This window comes from Tetrao urogallus (genome assembly GCF_951394365.1).
Source record: "Tetrao urogallus genome assembly, chromosome: 3".
NCBI classification, from domain to species: Eukaryota; Metazoa; Chordata; class Aves; order Galliformes; family Phasianidae; genus Tetrao; species Tetrao urogallus.
The window spans coordinates 21929671-21957587 of NC_136815.1; the positions used below are offsets into that span (position 1 = coordinate 21929671).

Sequence of the window (27917 nt, forward strand, 5' to 3'; positions counted from 1 at the left end):
AATCACAGTAACTTAATCATGCAACAAGAAAACCTCAGTCTCTTTTGCAGATTAATGACTAATGGGTATTAGCTTACTTAAGCTACATACTTCTATGAAGTCCGTGAGTCCCAAAATCTAATTGGCACAAAACCATTTTGATAATTTAATACAGGAACAGATTGTTCTTGATTGTTTACCTCTTGACTTAATGTCTGTTCACACATGATGCATTATCCACTTTGCCAGACATCAGAATTAATGTTTCAAAACAACAACAAAAAACCCAGCACCTGCACGAAAGAGTCCTTTGCTGTTGGGTATCTGACTGCAAGACAGAAAACACCAAATCAACTGTGGTATATCACAGTAACATCATGCTACCTCTCAGATGTCAAAGACTACAGAGTCTTTGCAAATAACTGTTTATGGTAGTAGTAAGCAACTTAACTTCAGCAGAAAAACTGCCTTATCATCAGGCCTGGTACATCAGAGCCTTCAAAGCAGTTTCTGCTTTCAGTCTGAAGAAGCTGGGATTTCTTGGTTCCAGCTGAGGCAGAGGCAAATTAAAGGAGATTGGAAAGAAACACAACACAAGATGACACAGCTAAAAGAATGACTTGAAAATGCAAAAATAAGTACTGCAGTAAAAACAACTAAATGACATAACTGAGTGTAAGAGGCATGGCCCTCCCTCTCTACTTTGCAATAGGTTTTATCTAAGTATTTAACAGAGCTTGAAGAAATAAGAGTATGTAACAGTCAAGCAAATGGACAACACAGAACTAAAAAGTCATATTTAAAGGGCAATTTCACATCCTTTACAAGAAATCTGGACCCATTTCTTAGTTGGTAAAGCACTGTCCCCAAGTGTGGAGAGCCTTTAAATAAAAGCAAGCAGCTGGATATGAGTACAGAACTGTAAAATATTTAAGGAATCCCTTCTAGAAAAGTTCTGAGACTGAGAAAGACTGGCAGTTGCTTTTAGTCAAAAGGATTGCATATTCTTTTAGATAACAACAAAAACACAGTGAAATAAAACAATCCCATCGACCATGCAAACTGATTATCAGCTTACTATCCTTTGTGTTTATGTCCTCAACTAAGATATTAAAAACTTGCAACACCTCAACACAAAACAGGGCGTACCTGCTATGACAAGATTATGTTCTTTCCAGCATACTCGCCATTAGCTTTTGTTGCCACATGCTGAAGAAACTAGATTTATATCAGTGAATGGCAAGTATCAACAGGCAATGATTTGCACAACACTGGTGGCTCCGTCATGACCATCCTTAACAACAACTTTTTTTAAATTTAAAATCAATCTTCCATTTGGAAACTCAGAGCTAAATCTGAATTTCTTTGTCATCTCGTGGTAGAGTATCTTCAGACATCATTCTTACTTCTTGCCAATTCCATTTGTTACTTTTGATCTGGAGTGTCGATTCCTCCTTCGAGACGAATGGCTTTCACTATTGACTGGATGTTTTGGTGGGCTGTTGTCAGCACCTGCTGAGAAATACACACTTTTTGACTATCTGACATCAGTAAGTTCTTGTCCAAAAGACAATAAAGTTTTCTAGAGCTGGTGAGGAATAATAAGGAATAACTCAAGCTAATACAAAGTGGCTGGTACTTGTACTCCATCTAGTGGCCTACTAAAAAAACTTAAAGATTTCTGTAAAATTCCTCATCCTACAAGAAATTTTAGAACTTTTCTATAACAAAATATAGCAGGCCAACATCATCTATTTTAAATGACATCAAAGTACAGATCTCCACACTGTTATTGCTGGCAGGCATTGCTATTAGAAATTATGAGCTACAAAGTCACAGATCCTTTGAGAGAACATTTCCTGTTTCCAGTCTTTCATATGACAGCCCATATGTGACTCTGAAAAAGCAAAGGGAAACAGGGACTGGAACATGAAAGAGGCTGAAGCTTGCAGTTAATGAAGAAACAAAGTTAGAAAATATATGTAATTGCTTGGCTAGATTTGTTCAGCAATGTGAGAGAGACTTTTTGACTGCAAATAATTTAACTCCATATAAAAATCCATAAATTCACAAAGCTGTGAATAAGTTAATATTAGCATCTAGAAAAGTTGCATAATAGCACATATAAAAAGAAGCTCTGATGTGGGTGCTTTTCAATTTATGATACACATGATGCATAGGTATTTTAATGTCACAAGTACAACTGGAACATAAGCTTTGATAAGTAATTTTCAGATATGAAGTTTGATTTTTTTTTTTTTTTTTCCCAATATGCAAGCCCACAGTAACAAGTAAAACAAGGAGTTAAGTAACTTAACTGGGCTGTAGGGTAGGGAAAAGATGTCAGACAAATGGGTTGTCTTTGCTTAGTACAGAGGAAGCTATTTATGACAAGATCATAAGCTCCAGGCCAAGTTCTTGACTGATTTAAAAAGCAAAAATAACAGCATAATCCACATTCACATGTTTAAAATCAAACATGCAATGTTCAAGTAGAAAACTCATTCCGAACAGTTCTTAAATACATAATGTTCTAAAACTACAAGAACGATGTATAATAGCAGCACAAAAATGTAACTACTTCATGAAAAAATAAATACAATTGCAAGAGTTGGAAGAAAAAAGGCCGTAAAGCCAAATAGCTTTGCAGAAGATTTATCTGTATAGCTCCTGCAGGCTCGTTAAGGAAGTCCAGTTGTCTCCAAGTTTCTCAAGTTTCACTTCCTAATGCTAAGCATTAATGCTACCACTTTGAGAATATACATGCAAGAGTGCCAATACCTTTACTGAATTTAGAATGAAGCCAGGAAGCATCTGGACTGTACGGGCTGTCTTCACTTTCTGATAAGGTCTGTGAAAAACAAGAGGGAGATGTGTCATTAGGATGCTGGTTCTGGAAATCACTGCTTCTCCACTTCACAGTCAGACTCACAAATTTACACCATGCAGATGTCCTGACAAATCCTGATACAGCCTGTACTTAGGACCTTTCCCTTCCTAGTTAGGAGACACAACATAGATGATACAATAACAATTCACTACTTGCCACGTAATCTGTTGTGAAATCAAGTGTTCTTGCTATTCTCCTTGCATACCACCTGTACAGTGGGAATGTTAATGAACTACTCATCTCTGAATTCTATGACAAAATCACAGCTTAAATTTGAGAGCCTAAGAGCATTCTTTAGAAACCACAGTATAATCTGGCATCTGTTCAAGGCTCACTGAATTCAGAGCTCTTTCTATTGACTTCAGTTAGACTCTGGACTGTCCTCCTCTCTCCCATATATGCCAGCTCTGGTAAAGAATTCTAACATCTAATTAGGTATAAAACAAAAACAGGCTTTCCAGTAAAATACCTTTTCTCGGTGGCCATAGTATTCTGCGTACCAAACCATGCCATATAAACACAGGAAAGTTGTAAAGGCCTAAAAAAACAAGGAAGGAGAAAAAAAAAAAGTTTTTTTTTTTTTTGCCCAAACTCTTTGCTAGTTCAAGATCTTAAAGTGTGTTTAAAAACTGTTTTGGACATTGTGCTCAGGACATGATTTAGCAGAGGGTTGTTAGAGTTAGGGTAGTATGGTTAGGTTGTGGTTGGACTCCATGATTTAGGTCTTTTCCAGCCTGAGCGATTCTATAATGTTTGAGCTCCTGGACATTCCACAGCTGGAGACTTTCATGACCATGAGACCATAAGAATACATACATAGAGATAACTTGCATACATGACCTGGTACAAACACCATAATCAGGCAGTTGACAGACAGTCGTAGGTATGGACCAGAGCAATCAGTCTAGGAGAAAAGAATTCCCCTTTTCCTTGCTCCGTACTTCATGCTGCCTTTCACATTTGGTTTTGTGGTGTTGATATGGGCAGCAATTTAGTACTTCTCCTCTGAAGTCTTTGGAACAAAATCATCATGCTAAATAATAGAAAATAAATTCCAGTTCACTACCACCTGTTTAAAGCTGCATTCCCATTTAGAAGGAAGAAGTGTTTATTGGTTTTTCAGTGACAATAATATGTTTGACATAGGATTTACAAGACCGGCATGGCCAGCACACATTACAAAATGGGCATTTCGTGCTGCATTTGCACTAATCACAATGAAATACAGAAGGCAGAGTTTGCCTGATAAGGCAGGGTTTATGCAGTTGTAAGACTTCAGTGTGAGACACGCGTTACTCATCAGTGTTAGTCATTAACTCCCGCTCCTCTCCAAAGGGCACCACTGGAAGCATCTCCAAAATTATCTCCAATTGAACTGCCATTTTCTCTCATGAAGACAAGCTCTCAAACTAGAGTTGGTCTCATTGTTAAGTACCAGTACGGTGGCTACATTATGTTCTGTTGAGAACTGTGAGAAAAAGGTTATTCTAGCCCCTCCATAATGTGTTCTAAAGGACTTTGAATTTGCTTTTCCTAGGATGTGCACCATAGCATTTCCCCACAGTGACCCCCTGCTGCCAAGTTAGGTACTTTTGATGCTTTCACCATGCCTTACATTTCACAAAAGAATTCTCACTTACCACACAGAGAAGCCAAAACACGACATACAGTATTTGTGTTTTGGAGAAAAGATCCTGTCCAAATTTTATGCACACAATAGCTTCAAGGAAAGCAATAACCCTGTGGGTAAAGGAAAGAGAGAGGGGGGGGATTATAAAAAAAATAATTAATAATAATAATAAAAATATTTCACTCGTTCACAACCCAGACTCAGGACTGACAGCTCTAAACAACAGCTACATTCTGGTTAGCACACAGCTCCCCTATGACAACATGAAATGGAAGACTCAGAAATCTATTTTTTATTCTTTACTTTTCTTCGGCATAAACAGCCTACAAAAAGTGACCATCTAGCAGTACAGAATTCCATAACTCTCTGCTTGCACAAGGAGCAAGCAGGAGTGCATGCCAAGAGCAGAGAATTTCTGTTTATACCAACCACTGCGCCTCATCCCTTACCAGATAAAAAAGTCTTTCCCATGCTGAACAACCAATAGGTTCCCTGTTTGTGAAGTAAAACTGTTTCAGATATTTCTTGACAGGACACAAATTTGCTACAGTTCTAATTAGACTCCTTTGCTCACTTCAGATGGATTTTAATGAGAAAAATAACATGGGCGAGTATTAGATGTTCTCTGAGAACCTGCATATTTATTCTGGTTTCTGTGTAAAGCCAGGTCCACACTAAGTACCAGAGGATTTATGAAGAAAACTGCAATACTTACTTCCCTATCTGGCATTATAAGAATCAAAACAAGTGTCTCCAGGTCTCTCTCATCACTAGAAATTTACATTTTTGAGGCTCAGAGCTATGGAGTCCTGTATACCATGTGGTATGGAATGAGGGGGCTATGGATGCAGGCCAAGCAGATGCCAAGAACAGCCAGTAGACCCCAGATCTTCCATGAAAGAGGAGGAAAATTACACCAGCTGCACAAAAGCTACAAGTTGCCGAGGTGCATATTGGTAAAAACCAGAGAATTGTATTACTTTGTTTAGTCACCAGCTTTTTTTCTTTCTTAGTTTTATACTGCTCTTACTGACACAGCCACAGTAGTGGGAAAAGAAAGAGCACCACCAGGACACAGACACAGAAGGGTATGACATACTTGAAGGCATAAACAAATTGGAGGCTATGTTCAAGGACTCAAAAAATGATACAGCTGTTTCTGTTGTATTTATATATTATTTCCTTGATTCTTACTAAGAACACTTGGCCTAAATGCATTATACAACTGGTCAATTATGTACAATATCAATACAAGAAATAGGAGATTAGAACACAGAAGAATGCTAACAGAGGAAGGTGTAGCACTCCTCTGAAGGCTGATGACAATACTCACATCACTGATTCCTGGGCTGAAGAACTGAATATCTAAGTTTGTATTCAATAGAAACAATCTTTCAACATCCAAAAATATACTGTATTTTTAAAGGATTTACCTTAATGAAAATGATGCCATTTCCAGTAGACACACTGCACTGGAATTGTTCGTGCCTTGCATTACTTACTGTCCATCTGCCAGCAAGTGATGCTGTATAGTATTGTTAAGCTACGGAGCACTTTTTAACATGAATGCAAAGCACTGCTCTTCATTAATTAGGCATGTGAAAATTCAATCTGTGACTTTGGAACCATCTCTTGACTATCACAGGTACAAAATATTCTATGCGTGTACTGTTAATCATTTCAAAAATGATACTCAGCGTAGTTAAACTACTAGATGAGTGCTGTTTTCCCTGCAAGCATCTTGATGTCGCTCTTTTTGCTAACAGACTACAGCAACAAGCAGTATGAAGAGTACTTGCTTCGTGCACACTTTGCACAATTAGATCAGACTGTCAACAAATATTTAATAACAGTTCCTACGATGCAATATTTGACTCTGTTTGCTGACAAATTACACTAATTTGCTCAGGGAGAGCTTTAAGCCAAGGCTTATACTCCTTAATGATTTTCCAGAGAGAAAGTAAACATTCAGAATCTTGTTTCCCTTTATCTTACAAAGGATTAACTTCACATCTATTCATATTTTTCTTAATAGCACAGAACTTTTAAACTCTTCTTTCCAAATTAATAAATAGTTTAAACCTGTAGTTTACCACCTGTAGTTGAGAACTGACATGTTTATACGTACTGAAATGATTTGTTCCATATTTCAGAAAAATGTCTGTGTTCAAATTCAAATATCTGAAATGCTAGTTCAGCTGCTCTTTAACTACTAAGATGCTTATGCACAAACAGAGCAAGTTTATTTGGTTCTAATTGTAAAATTAAGTAGTCATATTAACCGTATGATTGATGAGTTATCTTCAGTGCTAAAGCACCATACATACAAGAACCAGGACAGGTTACACTGCAATGATCAGCACAAAAAATGCTACTGGGGATTATGTATGTTACAATCCCTCTTTATCAATCATAACGCATGTTCCAAGGAGGATCCTCTGCAGGTAAGTAGAGGCATACAGAAAATATTACAAACTCCTATAGAGCAATAAAGCTAAACAAGACCAGAACATGACTACCTTGTGGAAATACAGTGGAAGTTATGACCATGAGCTGAACACAGTAATGGATCCATCGAGGAAGATGGTAATTCAGTGAAAGAAATCAGAATTTAGGTTCATCCAAACTCAAGGAGACACGTGTCACATTCTCCATTGTACATTTAAAACAAGATTAGAAATCCCTTTATCTGAACTTCAGCACGTTCTGCTCTCATCTCAATTAACTGTTGCAAAAGGGGTACTGCTTATGATGGTGCATCTGAAAACCAACCTGCTGACTCAACACTTTCTGAAACACTGAGACTAACAGCAAAGGTGAGAAAGTTTGCCAAAGCACTGTCTCTACATAAGATCTGAACATTTTATGGATCACTGAAGTGCTATTCTAATTTAAAACAGCTACAGCTTCTATAAAGCACAAAAATGACAACTGAAGACACAGTAATCTTGATGATAAAACAGCTGTTTTAATTTACAATCACTGCATTCAGAAAAGAGTTTCTTGACTAGTTTTTTTTAAAATATATATTTCTTTTACAAGACTTGATTTAAGATTCCTTATGCTTGCCAATTTGTAGGTTTACAAATCAGAGACCAAACCAGACACTACTATGTTGCTTATTTACTAGAAGCAACCAGAAGTTACGGTGCAACAACAGCATACACTTCTGGTTTCAAGAAGGGTCTGCTCTTGTCAAGCCATCTAGAGAAGGAAATTCTCACCAAAAGCAATCTTGCCAACTCTTCATTTAAAGATCTCCAAGAGATGGCAAAAGAAATCACAGACAGGGTAACCAATGTCCAGATTATCCTTCTTTCCCCTCTTTGAGAACAGCACAGGCATTTTTGACAACTGTGGCTTTTTTGACCATCTTTTATTGCAATTACTTGAACAATGTATTGAAGCAATGTCCACCTTGGCAGCCAAGAAAGTGTTACTCTAATGACAGGAAGGCAGTAGGTGCAAAAGCTTTATCCTTCTCATCTATCTAAGAATATGGACAGCAAGGCCAATGCTACTCTGAAAGAGGTTTGCCTTATCCAGCAGTTTCCAGTTTTTCCTTCTGTTTTTCTCCTTACTCTTTCCATCCCTTCCCATTTCAGTATCTCTAAATCGAGAATTTTCTTTTCCTCTGAACTAGCATGAAGAAAATCTCTCTGTATTCTTTTTAAACTACAAAGAATAGACATTGGCTTTACCAAAAACCTGTTTCTGTGCTGGAATCATGCTTAACACCTGTCCAAATTTAAAGTTAGATTGCAGCAAGAACACTTACCCAAACACCCAGCATTGAGTTCCCACCCTCTTGCACTGTGTATCTGTGAGGTAGGCATAGTATTGCCTGGGAAGGAAAACATAAGAAAATTCTTCAGTAATGTTAAAAGTTCCCAGAACATTTACATTTAGAAAAGTAGTTTATATTACAAGTCAATTTGTACTGAAAATGAAGTGCTGATACTTGAATTCACATGCAATCAATCTGGATATCTACCAGATGGCTTCAATTCCAGCAGCAGAGATTATCATACAGATCAAATAGCTTGAAACAACACAGAGAACAATTCTGAGAGCAAGGACTGGGAAATTACCTGAACTAGGTGAGTAAAGCTACAAATCTGTCTCCTGCCTCTCCATTGAATCTCCAGTTCCTTTGGGCAACATACAATAAATAGTCTCAGAAGAATTAGCAAATCCCTTACTTTTTTCACAGTTTCTTTTTAATTGCATTTTCTTGACAGTTGTGTGTTTGAATCTTGTAAGTAACTGAACGTGGCTATGCCACATCCTGGGCAAGTGCTCTAAGCATGTTTCCCTCTCAAGAACAGATTAGAATTTCTCACTATTTTTGAAAACAGCCTGCAGACCATTCTGCTCTGCTTCCTTTAAGCTCCTAAATTTTAAGAAGAATTCAGCGGCGAATGCCCCCCAAAATAAGAACCAGGTTCCTTTTCTCAGTCTCTGTTTTCCACTGACAGGTAGGGAAGCCAAGCATTATTAACCCAACAATTTTAGGATTGTTTAAGAAAAAAAGACTTCTACAGACTGTGAAGTACATTAAAATACCTCAAAAAATCAATATGCAGGAGCTTATAGGACATCTGACATGATTTAATTAGCAGTGCAAAATCCCTGCATACAACTTCTGAGATTACCAGCTATAAAAACCACTGCATTTTATGAATAAAGCAATGCATGTCTGCTATGTAATTGTCAAAAGGTAACAACACTTTACTCATGAATATAAAATTGTTTGACCCTATCTTCAAAACTGGGTGAATTTTATCTTCAGCTATGTCATAGGAAAAAAATTATGAAGACAAAATGAATGCATGACTAAAAGGAGGTTCATGTTTCTACACTTGTTAACAGTGCATATATGCTGTTATGTCATTCAGAGTAAGGTAACGTTCTACCTCTTCCTCTCACATGCTAACACTTCCCGTAGACAAGCAAAACAAGGAGCTCAGTTAGAAAAATCAACAGCTCTATTTTCCCTCATCTGCAGTTTTGTGAGCATTTGACTCAACAACTCAGCTACTTTTGCACAGGGTCCTTAAGGATAACATATGCAGATTCTATACAAATGAAAGATGGAACAGAGAGATTCTGCATCCTCATGGAAACACACGTGTACCTCAATAGCTTACTGGGCAGAAAAGACACTTCAATGAGAAGTGATGGCTACTTTGCTTTTCACGGTAGCGAAAGCATGTACTTTTTTGAAATGTAATGTTGTTATTCACAAATTACACATAGTTCTTAGGGCCTATAGGTTAAGCTACTCTTAAGGTAAGAAGAAATACCATGGGCAACAAAATTACCTTACAGTGGGTGCTGTAATGATTCCTATGAAGAGAATTCTCCCCCAGCTTAAAGGGTGACTTGCTTGGAACACAAAGATATGTTTCAAAAAGAACGTGTTCAACTCAGTCAGCTAAAACAAAAACAAAAAGTCAGACAACAGTTTTCAACCTGCTTAACTTCTAATGATTTACCACCAAAAAAACTGCATAGATTAATATGTTAACTAAAATAGGGAAGAAAAACTGTTTATGCTTCACTGTAAGCATGCTTGTTAGGCTGAGAATTTACAGAGCCTAGGACAAATAAGGAATGTGCAAATAAAACACAGAATTCTCCTCTAGACACCTCTAAGAAAGTATTTGGTCTCTTTCCTGAAACCTGTTAAGGGATCAGACACTAAAGTGCACTGCAGGTGTCTTCTGGAACCTTTCATATTCTAAATCAGATAAGAATGATTAAGACTAATTTGTAAGAGAGACAGAACAGATCATAAATATATATATATATATATATATATATATATACATATATATTTAAAATACACTAAACCCTTCTTACCCCATTTCAAAAACTAAACGTGACAAATTAAAAAAGTGGTTTTAGTGAGATCTGTTAGCATTTGCATGACTACATGCTCAAGCACCTGGGTCATATTATAGAGTCTTGCTGGATCACAGCCAGAGTTTTGGGTACCACGGAGCCATCTAATAGTCAACGTGGAAGAAAAAAAAAATGAAAAAACCCACAAAAATGGCAGTTTTAAAAACTGTATCAGTTGCAAAGAGAAATCTGATACCCAGTACAACAATCTATAACTTTTTTTTCCTGGAGATTCTGTAATTACACTCCTGAACTATCATGTAACTCTCGTGAACAATGCCCTGACCCGTTCTGTATGATCAATTCATTTAATTGTGTGTTTCAATGATGGACATACACTGCTTTAGAATATCTTCTAGCCAAACTCAGCCAATAAGTAACTGAGCTGATGGCAGCTTTGATTTCACAGAACTCATTTCTTACCTGCCAAATGATCATGAAAAGATAGATTCCAGCCACTCTTTGAAATGAAGACTTCGGGTCAAACCAGCGGACATAGGTCCAGCTGGCTGGGGTGAACTGTAATACAGCCCTTTTGATTTTCCCTGTGGTCGTGTGAATATCCCTAGAAAAAGAGAATGGCTGGAGTTAAAACAAGGAAGATGCAAGGAAGAGAAATAAAAAAAAAAGCAATAGCCATTCTACTATGAAAGGCTGCCCTTCTCAAACTTGAGTCTAAAAGTAAAATTCATCCATCATTCTCTCTGCGAGGGAAAGAGAAACAATCATGATGGTTCTAAAAATGCCCTGGAAAATCTAGAGTATATTTATCCTTATAGTGTACTCCTCCACCCAATGCTTCTTTTTTTCCCACAGCTCACAGGTATCTGTCCTTCAAAGAGATCAGATTTGTTATTTGTTATGCATATAAGAGGCTGGCTCCACAGGTTTGGACATAGTGCACTTACAGCACACACAGCCCTTCCCTTCCTGGTCTCATATTTGAAGCATGAGAATCTTTTGGAAAGAAGTGCAATAGCACTGTTACAAGCTAGCAGATGTTTAGATTCCTTTTTGAAAGGGGATGTAAATGGAGGTTCATCTGACAGATGTTATGGTTTTTGCTTTTGATAACATCAATTCACTTAAGTAACAGCACCAAAAGAACAGGAAATTTTAAGAAAAAAATAGTTCTGCCAAAGATATTCTACTGTTTTAATTCTCAGTGAACTCTAAACTCATTATTCTTTCCAAATGTGGGAAAACTGAATTGAGACTAAAGACTGGATGGCTCTCAGAACAATGTACATATTTGTGAGGGAAGAAAGCAGGACAGAAGTCCTTACAGGGAAAGAAATTGGAAGTCAGGGCTCGAGCTCCTTTTCCTTCTTCAATATCAACTCAAGACACTGACCTTTGGCAAACTATTTCATTTAAACTAGTTTCATCTGTGCTATTGGTAACGTACAGATAACCGTGCTTGACACTTACTGGCAGGGAAGGGGAAGGAAGGGCAAAAACTATGGAAGAAAGCAAACCTGGGAGAGATAAGAATTGAAACTTACTGGGCCAGGAGCTGCCACATGCAAAATATCTTAATTTTGCAATCTGATTTATTTTAGAAGGTTAATAGCAGGGTAAGGCAATTCACAGCATATGTACAATCAGCCTGATCTCTCTTCTGCATGGATAACTAATGCTGCCAGACCAATGTCTCATCAAGATGAGCACCAGTGTAGTGTTCATTATAAACACTGTATAAGGAGAAAACAATTTCAACCACCTTTGTTCACTGTCTTCTTCAAAGTTTTATTGGTATAAACAATAAACTGAATATGTAAATAACTTTTTTAAACTCAGGATTAATGTCAGTAACTTAGACTGCAAAGGAAAATTATATATATATAATCATATTTAAAGAATATATGCTTTATAGCAACATTAATTAGATAGATTTTTAACGCTTAAATTTACAGCACTGTTAGCACAAGCAGATTGCGTGTTATTTCTATACTACATGCATACATAAAGACAGTTTGCTTTCCAAAGAACTGAATTTAATATTAAACTAACAGTGTTTAATCAAGCTTTAATTTAGACCTACTTGAAGCTGGCCCAGTGATAGGTCCTCATCTCCAAGAAACGACAAACTACCATTCCCAACCAGATGCCACCCCCGTTACAAAGCAGGATGTCCAAAATGACTTGATCCCACCAGCATTCAGCAAAGTTAGGCAGAAGATGCATGAAGAAGAGCTACAGAATACAGCAAAAAGATTTTGGGTGAGGAACAGCATAGAAGTCATATAAATTCATTCTGAAGAACACATTAAAAACGATCAGCTTTTTCATATTTGTCATACCTCAAGGACACAAGCCACAACCACTGCAAATTGATGAGAACCCTTCCATTGATTCTAAAAGGCCTTGAGTAAGTCCACATAAGACCACAGAGTTCCTTCTCCCCATTCCCTGTTGGGGCTATGCTGTATACAAGACTGTGTCAGATATAAGGATAGTGTTCAGCTTTCAGCCTCAATGAGGATACACAGAATATTCACAGAAATGAAATGAAGCAAGCAAAATTACTATTTGGTGTTGTTTTCCAGAATAAAGCGGCTGTTTCCTGCTTTAAAAAACAACATTTTTCTTTCCTGCTATTTGAAGTAGTATATTTCTAAACAAGCAGTAAGTTGCAGTAAGTAGAATGGCCCTGTTTTTAAATAACTGTCAACAATAGGGCATTTTGGAATTTAAGACTTAAAACTTGTTCTAACTTCAAAATTCTTTCTTTCACTTATTATTTTTAGGAAATTTAATGACCATAAGAAGATTTAGAGTTTGCCAATAACTCAGACACTACAAGATTTGCTGTAATACTTGATCCAGAACAGCTCAAGCCAATTGAGAGGATATTTAACTTCCTCTTCCTAGTTAGTCTCTGATATGCACCAACTGTGAAGATAACTATTAAGATACAGGAAAGTAGGGCAGAAACAAGCCAACATCACACTAAAAAGCTGCTGGGATATATCAAAACATACTTAGGCTTCCCCTACAAAGCATATGAATGATTTACTGCTTTAGCAATTGACTTCCCTCTGAATTTAATCTACGGCTTAACTGAAGACCACACTGAGGCACCAGTAAGGCAATTAAAAGTATTTGCAGATACATTTGGTAACTTTAAGCTTTTGGTAGTGTGAAGGAGAACTGGCTAGACAGCCAGTTAAGGCAAGACGTAAGCACAATGTACTGCGAGCTAGCAATGGATTCACCTCTACCCATTCTCATTCGAAAGAAAGTAATTGAATTATTTAGTCCACAAGGAAAAAAAAAAAAAAAAAATCACAGCAAACCAAAAATTAGAGACTGAAAATATTAGTTGAGGACTGAAAACCAAGACATCCATATGTCAAGCAGTTCCCCTTGGTATACACACAGAAATGCTTAACAAAGCACATAAACTAAATAACTCGTTAACTGACAAAACTTGTGCCATGTTTATGGGAGAGTTAACAAATACACACGATCCATGCATCTGTGGAAGATTATTGGTATGATTTTGTAATAGAGTATCTTTGGTTGATAAGTGTAGAAATAAGATATCCCCTCCAAGAAATCAGATGTGTGAAAAAGAACATGAAGAATGTTCTCCGTACACAGCAAGAATGAATAGAGGTCAATTTATAAAAATTACAGTGACCAGTGTTGAGTTACCCTTCCTTTGAAAACCCTTGTGAAGTGTATCAAAGTAGCTTGGTCTTCTTTGTCAAAGCTACATGAATTTCAACCTGTAGAAAAGAAATTTGTAGCTTTCCTGTAGGAACCAAGCTATACAAGATTGCTTGTTATCTTGCTACAAACAGCTTCCCTTTCATGTTTCAAGCAGATTTAACACCAAAGGGGCACTAGCCTATGAATCTCCATGTGCAATAAACAAGCCAAAGACACCAGAAGTTACAGATAGTGAGGCAGTGAAAAACAGACCACAGGTGTTAGCCAGCCAGTTTCTGAAGTGCTTACTGTTTTCCCAGCACAAGAGATCAAGGACTGCCTGAATCCCAACTTTAATCTGATAGACAGTAGCATGAGCCAAGTGTATCATTTCAGGATGGGGAGCCAGCTGAAAACCATTAAAGCTAATAGGAGATGCATGGCTAAATCCCCATGTAACTGCCCTGATAACTTCTGCAGGTTTCTAGTGACTCTTTTGAATTAACTAATTCATTAAAAATCCATTTGGGTGGCGATAACCCTTCCATATGTTGAACCTTATCCAGCATATTGTCTGATCCAATGATCTGCTTTTCAACAACAAGGAATACTAGACAACCCATGTGGTGTCAAATTGAAGACAACGGTTGTGTGCCTGAACAATAAGAGTGTGTGAAACAACCCCAAATTTAAACTTATTTTCCAGAGGAAAAAATAAGTAAAATAACTAGCTAAACTATTCCTTGTGGCTGGGTACTTGTGAAATTCTGATCTTAAACAGCTTCAAAATGACTTGAAAAACATCATCAAATGCCATGGAACAAAAACATTTCCAAACCTGAAGTTTAATCTTAGACAACCAGATCCTTATCTGCATCTCTGAATTATAAATGACCTCTATAGAAAAAAAGATTTTAAAGATTAAATTTAGGTGTTTACATCTGTATTTAGCGCTTTAAGTGTGACATTTTAAACTACATTGTCTCCAAATCTGATTAAAACTAGGCTTTCCTATTTTTGCTCTGAATTGTCTAGTCAAAGAACATAACGAAACAAAACTCACTTTCTATAGGAACACATCCCTACATTTTAGATGATGCATTCCACCAATCAACCTCTAGGTTACATGCAAATTAGATAATACTTGAAGAAACAAGAAACAATCAATTTGAATTCTCAAAACAAATTCAACAATAAGGACCAGCAATCCAAGCAACAGTCTAGTGATTGACTCAAGTATCAGAATGCTTTTACACCAAAATAGGATTTAAAAGTGTCAAAAGCCAACCACCTTAACTATATACTTGGGAGAACTGCTGTAAAGCTGGATAACAAACAAACAAAATAGTATGTGGTACCCCAAACTATGGCACATGGTTCTATAATAGGTGCAAACTAGTTTAGATCCTGGTTAGAATAACTACATTTTTATGCAAGTGAATATGAATAATCAAGGCTTTGGAGTGTGATGAAAGAAAACAAGTGTGGCTCATGTGCGTGGCTCTCAGGCCACACAATAGAAAATATCTCACTGCATTATGTCCTGCCATTCTGTACAGACTTCTCCTCATGGGTCTCTCACTTTCCTTGCAACTCCTTTTTGCTGTACAGTACTACAACCTTACAAAATGTTCAAATATTGTTATATTTGGAGCAAGGGGATCAAGACAGTAGATACTGCAAGGTGAAAAGGGTAATACATGATCAAAATCAGAGCATACAAACCAGCACCTGAATTCACAAGGGCGTTGGCTCCTACAGCAGCAGAAAAAGAAAGAGTAGATGGCACCAATATACTGGCTGAGATTTCCCCCCTTTCAGATAAGAGTAAGCCTCCTTTTAGGTAACAGAAAGCCATCACTTACCTAAAGCCCAGATGCAACTGCACTAATTGCTTGGCATCTAGTTGATAAGGCTTAAAATATAAATTTATACTGAAATTAGTATGCCAGCATTCTAGTAACAGTCACGTTTTCCCCCAGAACAACTGAAGAAACACACATTTCCTTATACTTGAGATAAATGAGTGACCTACCTCAGTGAGCTCCCAGGTGATGCTAATAGTCCAACACAGGCCATAGCTGCGGATCAGTAAAGCCTTCATTGCCCAGCCCCAGAAGTGCCCAAAAGCAAATATATCAAAGTGGCTGAGGATTCTCTCCCAGGTGATAACATGGCAGTTCACAGCATACTCCTGTTAAAGACAGAATATAAAAACAAAAAAAAAACCTTCAGTGAATAGACAAATGCAGAAATGCTAGAATGAAGTAACTACTTTCTATCCAGTGCAACAAGCCTGACATTGTAAAAATATTATTCCCCTTTTTTCTCCTAAACTCTGTGGGAAAGCTTGCAGTGTTAAGACTCAGTGTTACCACACAGTTCCAATTTGAAGAGAGAGAACAGACCATGCTTGGAGGAGCATATATTTCTTATGTAACAAAGGAACAGCAGGAACAATAAAATCAATAATAATAAATAATGAAGCAGGAATAATGAAATCAATAATAAAAGCAGCAGTACTTGAAAAAACAGATTCTTTGCTTTTCTTTGGGAGTTCTGATTTGCAATAACCACCTTTCCCTGTTGTCACGCTGTCTGGTAGTCAGAAATCGGTGGCTAATTCTCACCAGTTTGAGACGCTAAGATATTAATCTCAATATTCACTTGGCTATCTTTTTGTCTTACTTTCCTTACTCAATTTGCAAGAACATATTCATACTGCGAAGGTTCAGTCATAGGACTGAAGGGAAAAAAAACAACAATCAAAGTGAACTTACAACTGTCCTGTCACAGATGAGCTCACACAAAAGAAACCTCTTCTTTCCAACCCTCCTAAAATACACATTGCCATCTGCAGGTGACAAAACAGCACTGCTCAGTGCTGCTGAATTAAAGGATTCAGCTTCAGGCCCAAACCATGATCAAGTTGAAAAAGAACTGATAGATACATAATTAAATCCTGGTCTCCGTGAGGACAAGAACACAATTTCACACAAATACATTGCCCATCTCTTACGCTCCCTGTCAAGAGGCAGCTAGGTCCACTATGAAACCATAAATGCTCCTTGCTGGTGGTGCTCCCTGATGTTAGGGAATGACACTGGTTCTTGCAGATGCCAGTGCTGTTCATCATTCAGAGAAAGGTGTGCCACCTGTCCTAAAGATGGCAAAGCTGTAGCTTTATCACAGATACTCAGAGATTTGAAACTTATTTGCTGCATTCCGAGTACAACTGGGAACACCCTGGCATAGAGCTGGACAAATCCACACGTAGATAGCAGCTCTGGTACATTTCTTTTTCTTTATACTCATACACATACAGAGAAAAATATCCAGGTTCAAATCCCAGGAAACTCTGAGTTGACATGTGCGTATCTTGGTCTACGTATACACACAGCACTTACGGCCATAAAAGTAATTTCAGAAAAAAACCTTATTCTTCATGCCCTGGTATACAGATTACACAAGAAAACTTTTCTGCTTTTATTTTTACGCTGTCCCATATCTTTTCAACTGCACCTCTGCTAGTCATACAGTGAAATGTGTTTAACTTCCTTTTATTCTCAAGTACAGCATGTGTTCTTCCTTTTATTCTGCCAGTACAGCAGAAGAGACCAAACTGCAGCCTTTGTTATTGTTGCAAATTTACTCCAACTTTCTTTAAGTGATCATATCAGGATCAATAGCAGAGTCAAGTTTTTGCCACTACAGTCAGGACACCTGCTGTACGGTAATTTGGCAACAGCACTACTACTAGTCCTCCTCTGACCTGAATTATTTCTAGCTCAAGTGACAGGAGTGCCGGGTGAGCCTGGCTTATGAACAGGCTCTACATATCAGCTCCCTTTTGTTGCTCAGCAACGTCACAAACCCCCATGCACATGCTGCATTTAGGAATGTGCCCTCCCAGCACCCTAGCAGCAAGCTGTCCATGCCTCACCACCACCACATATCCTGCAAACCAAAATCACAGTCAGTCTCTGGATCTTACAGCTGCACAGTATACTGCAGTAATACTGCAGATTAACTGAGGTGCAACATCTGAAGCATTCAGTTTTCCACAGAAGGAGCTCATATGCAGCTCTCACTATCAATCAACTAACATAAGGTAAGTGCACTGTAAGGATTTCCATTTTTTCTTACATGCTACAGGGCAGAGTTTTGCAGCTGCTACTAACCAGGTACCGTGTGGTAATTGTCATTGGCAAACAGAAACTTACTACATAAGACAATCAGTTTACTTGCTTACTCTTGGGGCAAGAACAGATGACAGCAGATGACCATGGTGCAGAAAAACACAAAACACAGAGCAAAGAGATGCTACTCAGTTGAAGTAACTCGATGTGACAGTAAAGGGTAAACCAACAACTCTTACTTCTACCTAAAATAACTCTCTTCTTGTACTCAATCATTCACACCCTCTTTTGCAATGCAGGTTTGTGCCTGTCACGTCAGCGAATTAAGATGCATTCCTTCCCACTCAGGTAAAACACACTTAAGTAGCCAAAGTGTCCAATAAAATGCCAAGGATACATACCATAATGTCTGCTTCCCTTGTGGCATACCGAAGATTAGGATCCAGCCAGTACATGACTGCTTTTACCTGCTCAAAGTTAAGGAAGAGCACGAACACCAGGAACAGAAAATACAGCACACTGAGACCTGCAAAAAGACTTTGCTTTAGAATCACACACATAAAACTCCTTGTGCCACAGAGTCCAAAAAACTGCCTTACAACTGATACTCAATGCGTGCCTGGTTTGCACAAATGAGTTTTCTACATACAGCAGTTACACACCCAAAAACCCACTGGACAAGTCAGGTGGTAATCTTTGAGCATTCAGCCTTTCTTCCATATCACCTCCTGTTTCACATTCTATAATATACACTCAACTGTATAAACCCTGACAAAAAAAAAAATCAGACTAGATAGCTTCACACAAGTAGCACAAGCCTGTGATCAGATAGCTCGGCAGTAAATGGTAGATTAGGATCACAGGATTGTTTTTTTTTCCAACACAAAGACCAATTTATTAATTCCACCTGGCAATTCTGAGCTGTGCTTACAACGCAGAGTAGCTACAAACATAAACCAGCATACTGGCATGATCAGTTAGTTCTGCCAGTTGGAAAATTTACTGTTTCAATCTTCTCAATATAAAGATAATGATACGTTTTTACACCATTATACACTATGAAACGCTACCGCATTTGGGATCACCTCCTCTTTCTTCCCAATGCCAAAATACAGCCTTATTAAAAGAAGGAAAACTTGTAAGAACTTAAACAGAGTCCTGCATAGACCTGTGGGTAGACAAAGCTGCTCATGGCAATACATCTTTACATTGTTCACAAGTTCACAGACCTCTAAGACTACATGAACACTAACACTAGTTCTATAGTCTAATACTCAAACTTACTTGTGTCCTGCAATGTCATGGAAGGCAGAAAAATTAACATGAGTAAACTTAATATCTTCCATCTAAAATAAATTATAGCAATTCCTCAGCAAAAAAAAAAAAAAAAGTAACTAGAGATTAACTGCCAGAGTACGGAAGAGAAGTTCCATTCAAACGCACATGCACGTACAGGAAGCACATACTGCTCTCTGCAGCACGTCCTGAAAACACAACAGGTACACAGATGCCCAACTACTGGAATGAGCACAGCCTGCAGGTGGGATGAATCCCAAAACACTAAGGTGCTACTCCTGCCTTTCACATACTGCACAGGTGTAAGACCTCAGGCCAGAAGAAGCAAAATTACAGAGGGGAAAATGTTGCTCCTGAATGTTTGCAGTTTTTCCACCAGAAGTACAGAGGCTCTGAGAATGTTCTTTATGTTTGCTCAGAAGGGAGCAGTAGGACCTGTGTTTCCCCCACCACCATCAGGATTCATTAAGTCCTATCTAATCAGCAGTACCCCCTCAATGTCAGCAGATGAGTAATCAACTAATTTTGGAAGCTACTTATTTTTAGCTACATAAGGTGGCCTGAGAGAGAAGTATTCATAATCCCTTAAAAAAAAAAAAAAAAAAAAAAAAAAAAAAAGAGGGGTCAGCTTTTATACCAAATGTGCCTAATTCTCTGTAAGCAAGCTTAACAGCTAGCCTATGCTCTGTGAACACTGAATTATGTACAAATACAATTTCTTATGCTTTTGCCATGTAATTCACGTGTTTAAGGATCAGGATTTCACTATGATTCCTGTAATTAATGGAAATATTTTTCCCCAACTATAAATGCAATTAATATTTACACTAATTTTAAGAAAGGAAAAGCTAAAAAGTAAAAAACAAAACAAAACAAAAAACCCAAAAAACAAACAAAAATCCAAACGCATCAGGAATACAAATGCATGTTGAGCTGCACAACTCTGCCTTGTAAGAAATGAAGGAATAGCACATTTTGTAGATAATGAAAAGAAATGCCCTGTTGAACTGGATTTAGTCAGAAGTCAACTAGCTCATACAATAGTTACAAAAACTTTTTAGAGTGGGAAGAAATGGTGTTAGAGAGGGAACAGAATTCTTTGTTGTAATCCTATTGCGTCCTGATTAGAAGGAATGCTCCTTTTCTGACAATTTAATTTACACCATCTTGACACAGAAACTCCACTGACATTTCCCAACATAATTAAGAACAGATTATCAGTAATTGCTCAGAAGTGGGAAGGAAGAGTTATTCACAGAAGTATAATGCACAATTATATTTCATGACAAACCTATTCATCTCATCTGGGGGGAAGCGTGGGGACTATCAGTCCCACAGAAGCACCACATGAATTAGGAAGACAAACTTACCAAAAACCATTCGCCATATTGCAGGGTGGGGGCGTGTAAAAGGCCCTGTGGATAGTAAACAAAAAGCCTATTACAAGACAGTCCATCATAAGTGCCACACAATCTGTTTCTGAGTTCTCATACGAATATTTGGCACAAACATTGAGAAATTCTCCATCAAGGTGTGTAACATACCATGAAGTTTGGGGATCCTTGCTGTATATTAAAAAAAAAAAAAATGGCAGCAGCAGAACTGAGAGGGACAAGACACTGCCTATTAATAGGACAGACAAAGTGTTCAATTATTTTAATGGGAGCTGCTTCCAAAACAGTAATATACTATTTGCTTAGCAGATACTTTATTGCAGCTAAAAATCCCCCAATCTGGATTCCAGACCACAGCTAACACGTGGCTTGAAACCATCAAATACAATTTCTTGTGCATTAGCAAAGAAAAATGGTGCTCAGCTTCTAATGACTACAAAATGTTAACAGGCATATAAAAAGAACTTGCAGACTAAATACTAGACATCTAATAGGATTTAAAGCACCTGTGTTCTTTACCAGGATCACTATTATATACTTTAGAACCAATGATTACACTGTCTTTATTAGATCAAAAACCTCTGAGCCCAAAAAGCAGAAGAGGTAAGTCTGGTTTAGACATTTCCACTTTGACACAAATTACACATCTAGGTCACAAGAAGTGGCTGAATTTTCAGTGCACGCTGAGGATCACTCTTTCACAGTTATAAGCGTGAAATTCATTTTTCTCTGACATTCAGTTTTTCAGGGATTACTTTTTGAAAGCCATCAATTAATGAGGTTCAAACAAGAAAAATACATTCCAACCCTGAACTACAAAGCAGTCATGCACACAATCACTGTTCACTTGTTTCAGGATGTTGCCACTCCTGAGATTCTTTGGAGTTGACACAACAATTATTCTCTTGCAGACAGCAACAAGCAAAAATTAGAAATAAATCAGGAAAGATGCCATTTCTTCCACTGGATTGTCACCCAAATGATTTACCCCTTTTGCACTTTCTGCTGCCCACACAATTACCAGAACTTTCATCTGCCTTTAATTTCTACCAAACAACTGTGGTTTTACATTGTAATATGATTTACGTGGCTTTTAACTATCACTAGGTGATTTATGTACTGTGCTACATCTTTAAGAATTTGTAGAATGACACTGCTAAAAGAAAAGGTAAATTCATTTAATGTATTTCTTAAGGAGCTGGCAGCATTATTAGCAACTGTGAGCTGCGACTGTGCACCTGCAAATATGGACCCTGATTTTGAAAACCTGACTTCCTTGTTAGATAAAGACAAGCTATAAATAACTTATCTCCCCTCAGAGTGACTGCAACCCATTTTTAGACTGTTCTGTAATACAAAGGAATTCAGAAGTTAAAAAAAATACATTTCAAAGAGGTACTTCAATCAAAATAAATATAGAGGTAATAAAGAGAAATTTATGTGTTGCAAAAAGTGATGTATGAACCTTACTCACCATTGGGAAAAGCTAGAACACTGATGATTAGAAAGAAGAAAATCACAGAGAGGATACCCCTCCAAATATTTTCCTCTGGGACAGAATCATCCCTGAAGAGACAGAGAGCATCAAAGTGTTAAAGTGTCATTTTAAGGTTGAAATTGAAAGACACTGAGTATATAATTATTTAAATGAAGATTACATAGAAAAAAGTACAAGAAATAATCATGCTGGTTAAGTACCAAGTCAAGATAAGAATTGCACTGAGTGACTTTCACTGCACTTCTGGCTATCCCTGTTTTCGTGGTCTCTGCAATCCCCTTTGTTCCCATGGCCTGTTCCCAATGACAAATACCCGGTGCAAGTGCCAGGACAGGGCAATTAATTATTATAATCAGCATTTAATATTCTAATGCCCCAGGTTCCTGTACCCTAGTCACAGCCCAGACAGTCCTTCTGCTGGGGCTGGGGGAAGCCCACAGAATAGTTTCTAGGCTGTGTGAGGCAAGGTACTGCATTTAACAGTGACACAATTGAACTTAAAAGAACCAGAGGAAAATATTAACCTGCTTTGTGATCTATTAAGCCATAAATCTGAATGAAATACAAGGTAACATTTGTGCTATTGTCATATTACAGCCAGAAGAGAGATCTAAGAATTCAGTTTGGAATAACAAGGCACACTTGACTGAGCTCCTCTTTCTTCTCAAGCTGTTAGAAAATAAAAAGATACAGAGCAGCGAGATGACCTAAAAAACATATCCAAGTCTCATCAGCAGTCAGCTTCTAGCAGACTTCAGTAATAGGCATGGAAAAACTTCCAACTATAATTATAAGCACATTATTAGTAATATATAAAGTAATATTTAACAATGCATCAGCTAGTACTACTCTGAGTTTTACTATCGTGGTACTTTCATGTACTTGTGGTCAGTTTATCTATTTAAATAATTCCTTTATTTATTCCCAGTACATGATATAAATAAAGAAAAATCCCAATCAATGTTAGAGGGACTACAGTCATAAAATATTTCTCACTTTGCCAAATTATTTTCCTTTCCCTCAAAATTGCACCTCAACAGTTCCATAGCAGACCCTCATCATCATGAGGCGCTTAAGCACTGCATTAGTTCATCTGTATGGCAGGAAAAAGCACATTAAATGTGAATGGTTCCTCTGCAGGCCTTTGGGATTCCGTACAGCATTTCTCTCAAACCAGCTGACTCCAGATAGATACACAAGCAGATACACCACCAGTCATTCTCCTGCAGTCATGCTGCACAGGCTGAATGCTGAGCTCCTGGCCCTAACTCTGGCTTCCTTGGCAACCCCAAAAGCCTGGTGTTATCCACAGCACTTCCAAACAGAGCCCCAGATTCCAACAGCTCAGACGAAGCCATATTCCTGCTTTAACATACACAAATAACACACACTCACACGCTGTCACTGGTGTCATCGAGTACGGGGATTCCTTATTATTTTCTGAAGAGATAAGAAGTTCCTGAAGTCGTATCAGCACACAGTTCAGTGCAGCCAGATAAGAACTGAAGGGCACTGTGATCACATCAATTGATTCTCACTCCAAGGCCCTCACCTTTGCTTATCAGCATTGAGGGTATCACTCAGTCTCAGGAAAGCTGTTCTAATCTTATTGGTTTAGGGGAAAAAGAGTGCCAGAGAGATACTGCATGAAGCGTTAAACCGCTTCTCGTTCCAAGCGAGTGGTAGAAGCATTTCATTTTGGTCGGAGTTACCTTTGAGAAGGCATAGGTACTCCATCTCCTTGCCAGAAGCAGGTAAAGGCAGGCAGCAGCAGGAGATAGTTAGGATAAGAATTACAGCGCTTTCCTGAAGAGTTATTTTGGGGAACACCAAAAGAAACAGAGAAGCAAAATAACTGTCAGAGGAAAGAGGCAATCACGACAAGCTGCAATCAGGAAAATGTGCTAAATCATCTCTTCACTTCGCCTTAGGAACTTTGATGCTGACTTTGAAATATAAGCACTCACGCAGCACAAATGAGGCTTGTGTGGGAGGACAGAAGAAAATTCTTACAGCTTAAACCCACTTCACAAATGTATTTTTCAAGTCTGGGGCTTTCTGCAGAAATAATAAAAAACACAAAGTGTATCCTATCTGCACGATCTTTTCCTCTCTCTTGATCTTCTCCCCATTCCAGAGCACTGTAATAAACTAACACATTACAAAAACATAAAATGTTATCACATAAGAAAAAAAAAAAAATTAGGACACTGAACTGGAATAAAAATAGTTAGAGCACTAAATTTAGAGCATGTGGGAGGAAAAAGAGAGTCTTCCAAAAATGCACCTGAATCCATAATAATCCACTTTGAACAAAGGGATGTAAAAAACTATAGATCAACACCCTCACAGGTCTTGTTCCTGCTCCTATAAAACCATGCACATCACACTAGAAGCTGCCAGTCTGCCACCTCCCTCAGTCCTTCCTCCAGCAGCCCTCCTGCAGGGCCACCATTTCCTTTCTCAAGGGAGGGAAAGAACAAGGAGAGCTAGAGCCACTCCACTCCTCTGCTCTGGGGTGCAGCCTGGAAGCAGAGGAGCCGCTGTCTGGCTCATTCAACAGGAAACAAGCAAGGCAGCTGCAGCCATTGTCAGAGGCACTAGAAGGATGTGCTTTAAAAACAGATAACCCACTACTCCACACTTTAAAATGGAGAAGCTAAAAACACTCTTCTTTCTCTGGATTATGATTAATACGAGAACGTTACTGCTATCTGAAGCAGAGTTTCATCATCAACTGTCAGCTCAAAGTCAGTATCATCTTACTCTCATTGATCCCAAGGGAGCCTCCACATTATGGCTTGCTGCATCCAAGGGAAAAGTATTTTCTAATTTGATCTGAACCCTCTTGTATTCCTGACACTGAACAATTACAGAAGAGGCAAGAGAGACTTCAAAGGAAGCAGAATTTCCTCTGCCTGCACTGCAGTTCCTGAAAACAAAAATAATTTACTGAAGATGAATGTATTGTGGAAAATCCCTTGCTTAATATAATTGATCAGGGGCGCTATGGAACAACTGACAGCAGAAAGGAAGCAAAGAAGAAGAATCTGTCACATCTTAACTGTGCACAGTCCTTAGAGCCCTTGAGATAGAAATCCAAATGCAGCCACTGCAGATTCACACAGTAAGCTGGTGGGAGTAGGAAGATGAGAGCTGGGAACACACACTGATAGCATGTTGGGTACTATTCCCTCTCCATCTCAGCTTCTCAAAGAGAACATATGGTTTGGGTAGTGTTCCAAATAAGGCAACAGAGGCAGCATATTGGTATCATCCCCATTTAAAAAACTCCTGGGACAGCTGGAGATAGCAGAAAAGGAGGAAAAAAATTAACACAAAAGAAAGCAAACAAAGAAAAAAGTAACTCTCACAACCCGTGAAGAGAATAAGAGAAGAGTTAAAGAGAAGCTGATAGTACTTAAGCACAGGAAGTGAGGCAGAGAAGAAAGGCAGACAGGGAGAAGAAAATGAAACGGAAGTCAGTTAGAAAGCTACCAAGACAAATGGAAATAAAAGCTAGCAATCCTCTTGGGGACCAAGTAACCACCACGATATTAAAGAAATATTCCAAGGGCCATGAAGACTCTGTAGTTCTGAGCTTGCTGGATGACTCATCCTCTACTTGGAAGAATTAAAGGTAAAAGTCCTTTCTTCTCCCAAAGGTGAGTGATCAATTCCATTAATCCTTCAGAATGATATTTGGATGAGAATTCCCTAATAACTCATAAATTTGACTTAAATTAGATCAATTTGACCTAAATCAGCCCTACAACAGGATGAGTTACCAGATGGAGAAATAGGGCCCTCGTAGGAAAGATTCCTAATTCAACATCATACCAAAGCATAGAAACATACCTCTAATTTAAGAATTAAAGAGAGATCTCTCAGACAGTCACCCTCAGCTAAAATCTTGCCACCTGAGTAGAACAAGTGTTTATCAAGAACACCTTCACTGGGGCCATATATAGAAAATACAAAAAGAAAACACACACTCAGGGCCATGTGCTGCTACACTCTTTTACACTTCCTCTTGCTATTTTCTCAGCCCAGCCCAGGCACGATCGTTACTTCTGAGGCTGATAGAACCTACCCATTTGAATCTTTAATACAGATGACACACCAAATTGTATCACAACCCTAGGGATAAATAATGATGTTCCACTGTCAAAGGCAGAGTATAATCAACGAGGCTACTGCAATCTGAGATTAAATACATACTACAGCACTAAAGCATCAATGAGTCCAAAACTCAATGCATTAGTTTAGTTAGAACCTCACAGGAATCACTTTTAATCTTTCCCAGCCTCAACGATTCTGTGATATTGAGCAACGTGGTTTTAGTGGGTATGGTGGAAGTGGGTTGATGGTTAGACTGGTTGGAGATGATCTTAGTGGCCTTTCCAAACCTTAATGATTCCATAATTCTATCAGAGGCTGCATGACATCGCTTTGGGGAGGATTGTAATGCCATCACATCCCCAGACCCACTCAATAGGAGGAACAAAATGTATGGGCAACCTGGAAAAGCAGTGCAACATACCCCAGGGAGGGCACTGCTACACACTTCGTTTACAAACGGGGCTCCTGGAGTTACCTGTGCCCACTCTCAGCTTTATCACCATAAATGAGTGCAGCAGTGAAACCCACAGAGCTTTTCCTGTGGTGGGGAAAGGACGTGGCCGGGCTTACCAGAACAGGGGCCTAAGTCCACGTGTGATTACCCTCAGAAGTTACATGAAAATGACAGCACAAAGCAGCCACTTCTGCCCACTGCACACTTGGTAATTTATTACTTGGGTGATGTCATCGCTGAGCTCCTCGATAGCCCAAGGAGAGCCATTTTTGGCTACTGCTCAAAGCACACGCTCGTTTTTTTTTTTTTCCGTAAAGGAAGCCACAAAACGGCGGACAAGCCCGAGGAGGGGCAGCGGCAGAGGACGGCCCCTCAGAGGAGGCTCTCCCCGCAGGGCTCCCTCAGAGCACGGCGCACACGGCCCGCTACTGCATGCACAGCTCCCGCTCTCGCCCCGCGCGCCCCCCTTCTCCTTCCCCCTCACCCAGGGACGCGGCGCGGGGACGGAGCGGGGAGGGGCACCCACACCTGGTGAAGGCGAAGGCCATGAGGCTGAGGATAGTGAAGCTGAGGAGGGTTATGGTGTGCGGCCGGTAGAAAAACTCCAGCGTGATGTCCTCCACCTGCTGCTCGTTGATCATGCGGAAGTGCAGGCGGTAGTTCACGTCGTCCTTGCTCAGGGTCCGGCTCCCCACGCACGCCGCCATCTCGACCCCTTCCCCTCGGCTCGGCCCGGCCCGGCCCGCCCCACCCGAGCCCGGCGACACCGCCGCCGAGGGGAAAGCCGCCGCGCCCGCCGCGCCGAGGGGCGGACCCAGCTCTGCCGTTCACCCACGCGACGGGAGAAGGCGGGGGGTGGGCGGAGCGAAGCCGAGCCACCTCCTGGTGGAAGCGGTGGGACGACCCTTTCTCCTCTGCCGCCCCTCTCCCCGCTCCCGAGTGGTCTCGCCC

The 27917-nt window shown here is 39.1% G+C and overlaps 1 protein-coding gene across 1 annotated transcript; it reads right to left on the reverse strand.

The window, feature by feature from the left end:
- Nucleotides 1-1381: 1381 nt before the first annotated feature.
- PTDSS1 (phosphatidylserine synthase 1) lies at nucleotides 1382-27673 on the reverse strand (the record flags this gene model as incomplete). The annotated part of the gene is made up of 13 exons (XM_079533321.1): nucleotides 1382-1491; nucleotides 2761-2830; nucleotides 3339-3407; nucleotides 4510-4609; nucleotides 8278-8343; nucleotides 9824-9936; nucleotides 10830-10971; nucleotides 12451-12602; nucleotides 16099-16257; nucleotides 18604-18728; nucleotides 20869-20913; nucleotides 22367-22458; nucleotides 27495-27673. 13 exons carry the CDS (start codon nucleotides 27671-27673, stop codon nucleotides 1382-1384), a joined length of 1422 nt encoding a protein of 473 aa, XP_079389447.1.
- Between the last annotated feature and the right edge of the window lie 244 nt (nucleotides 27674-27917).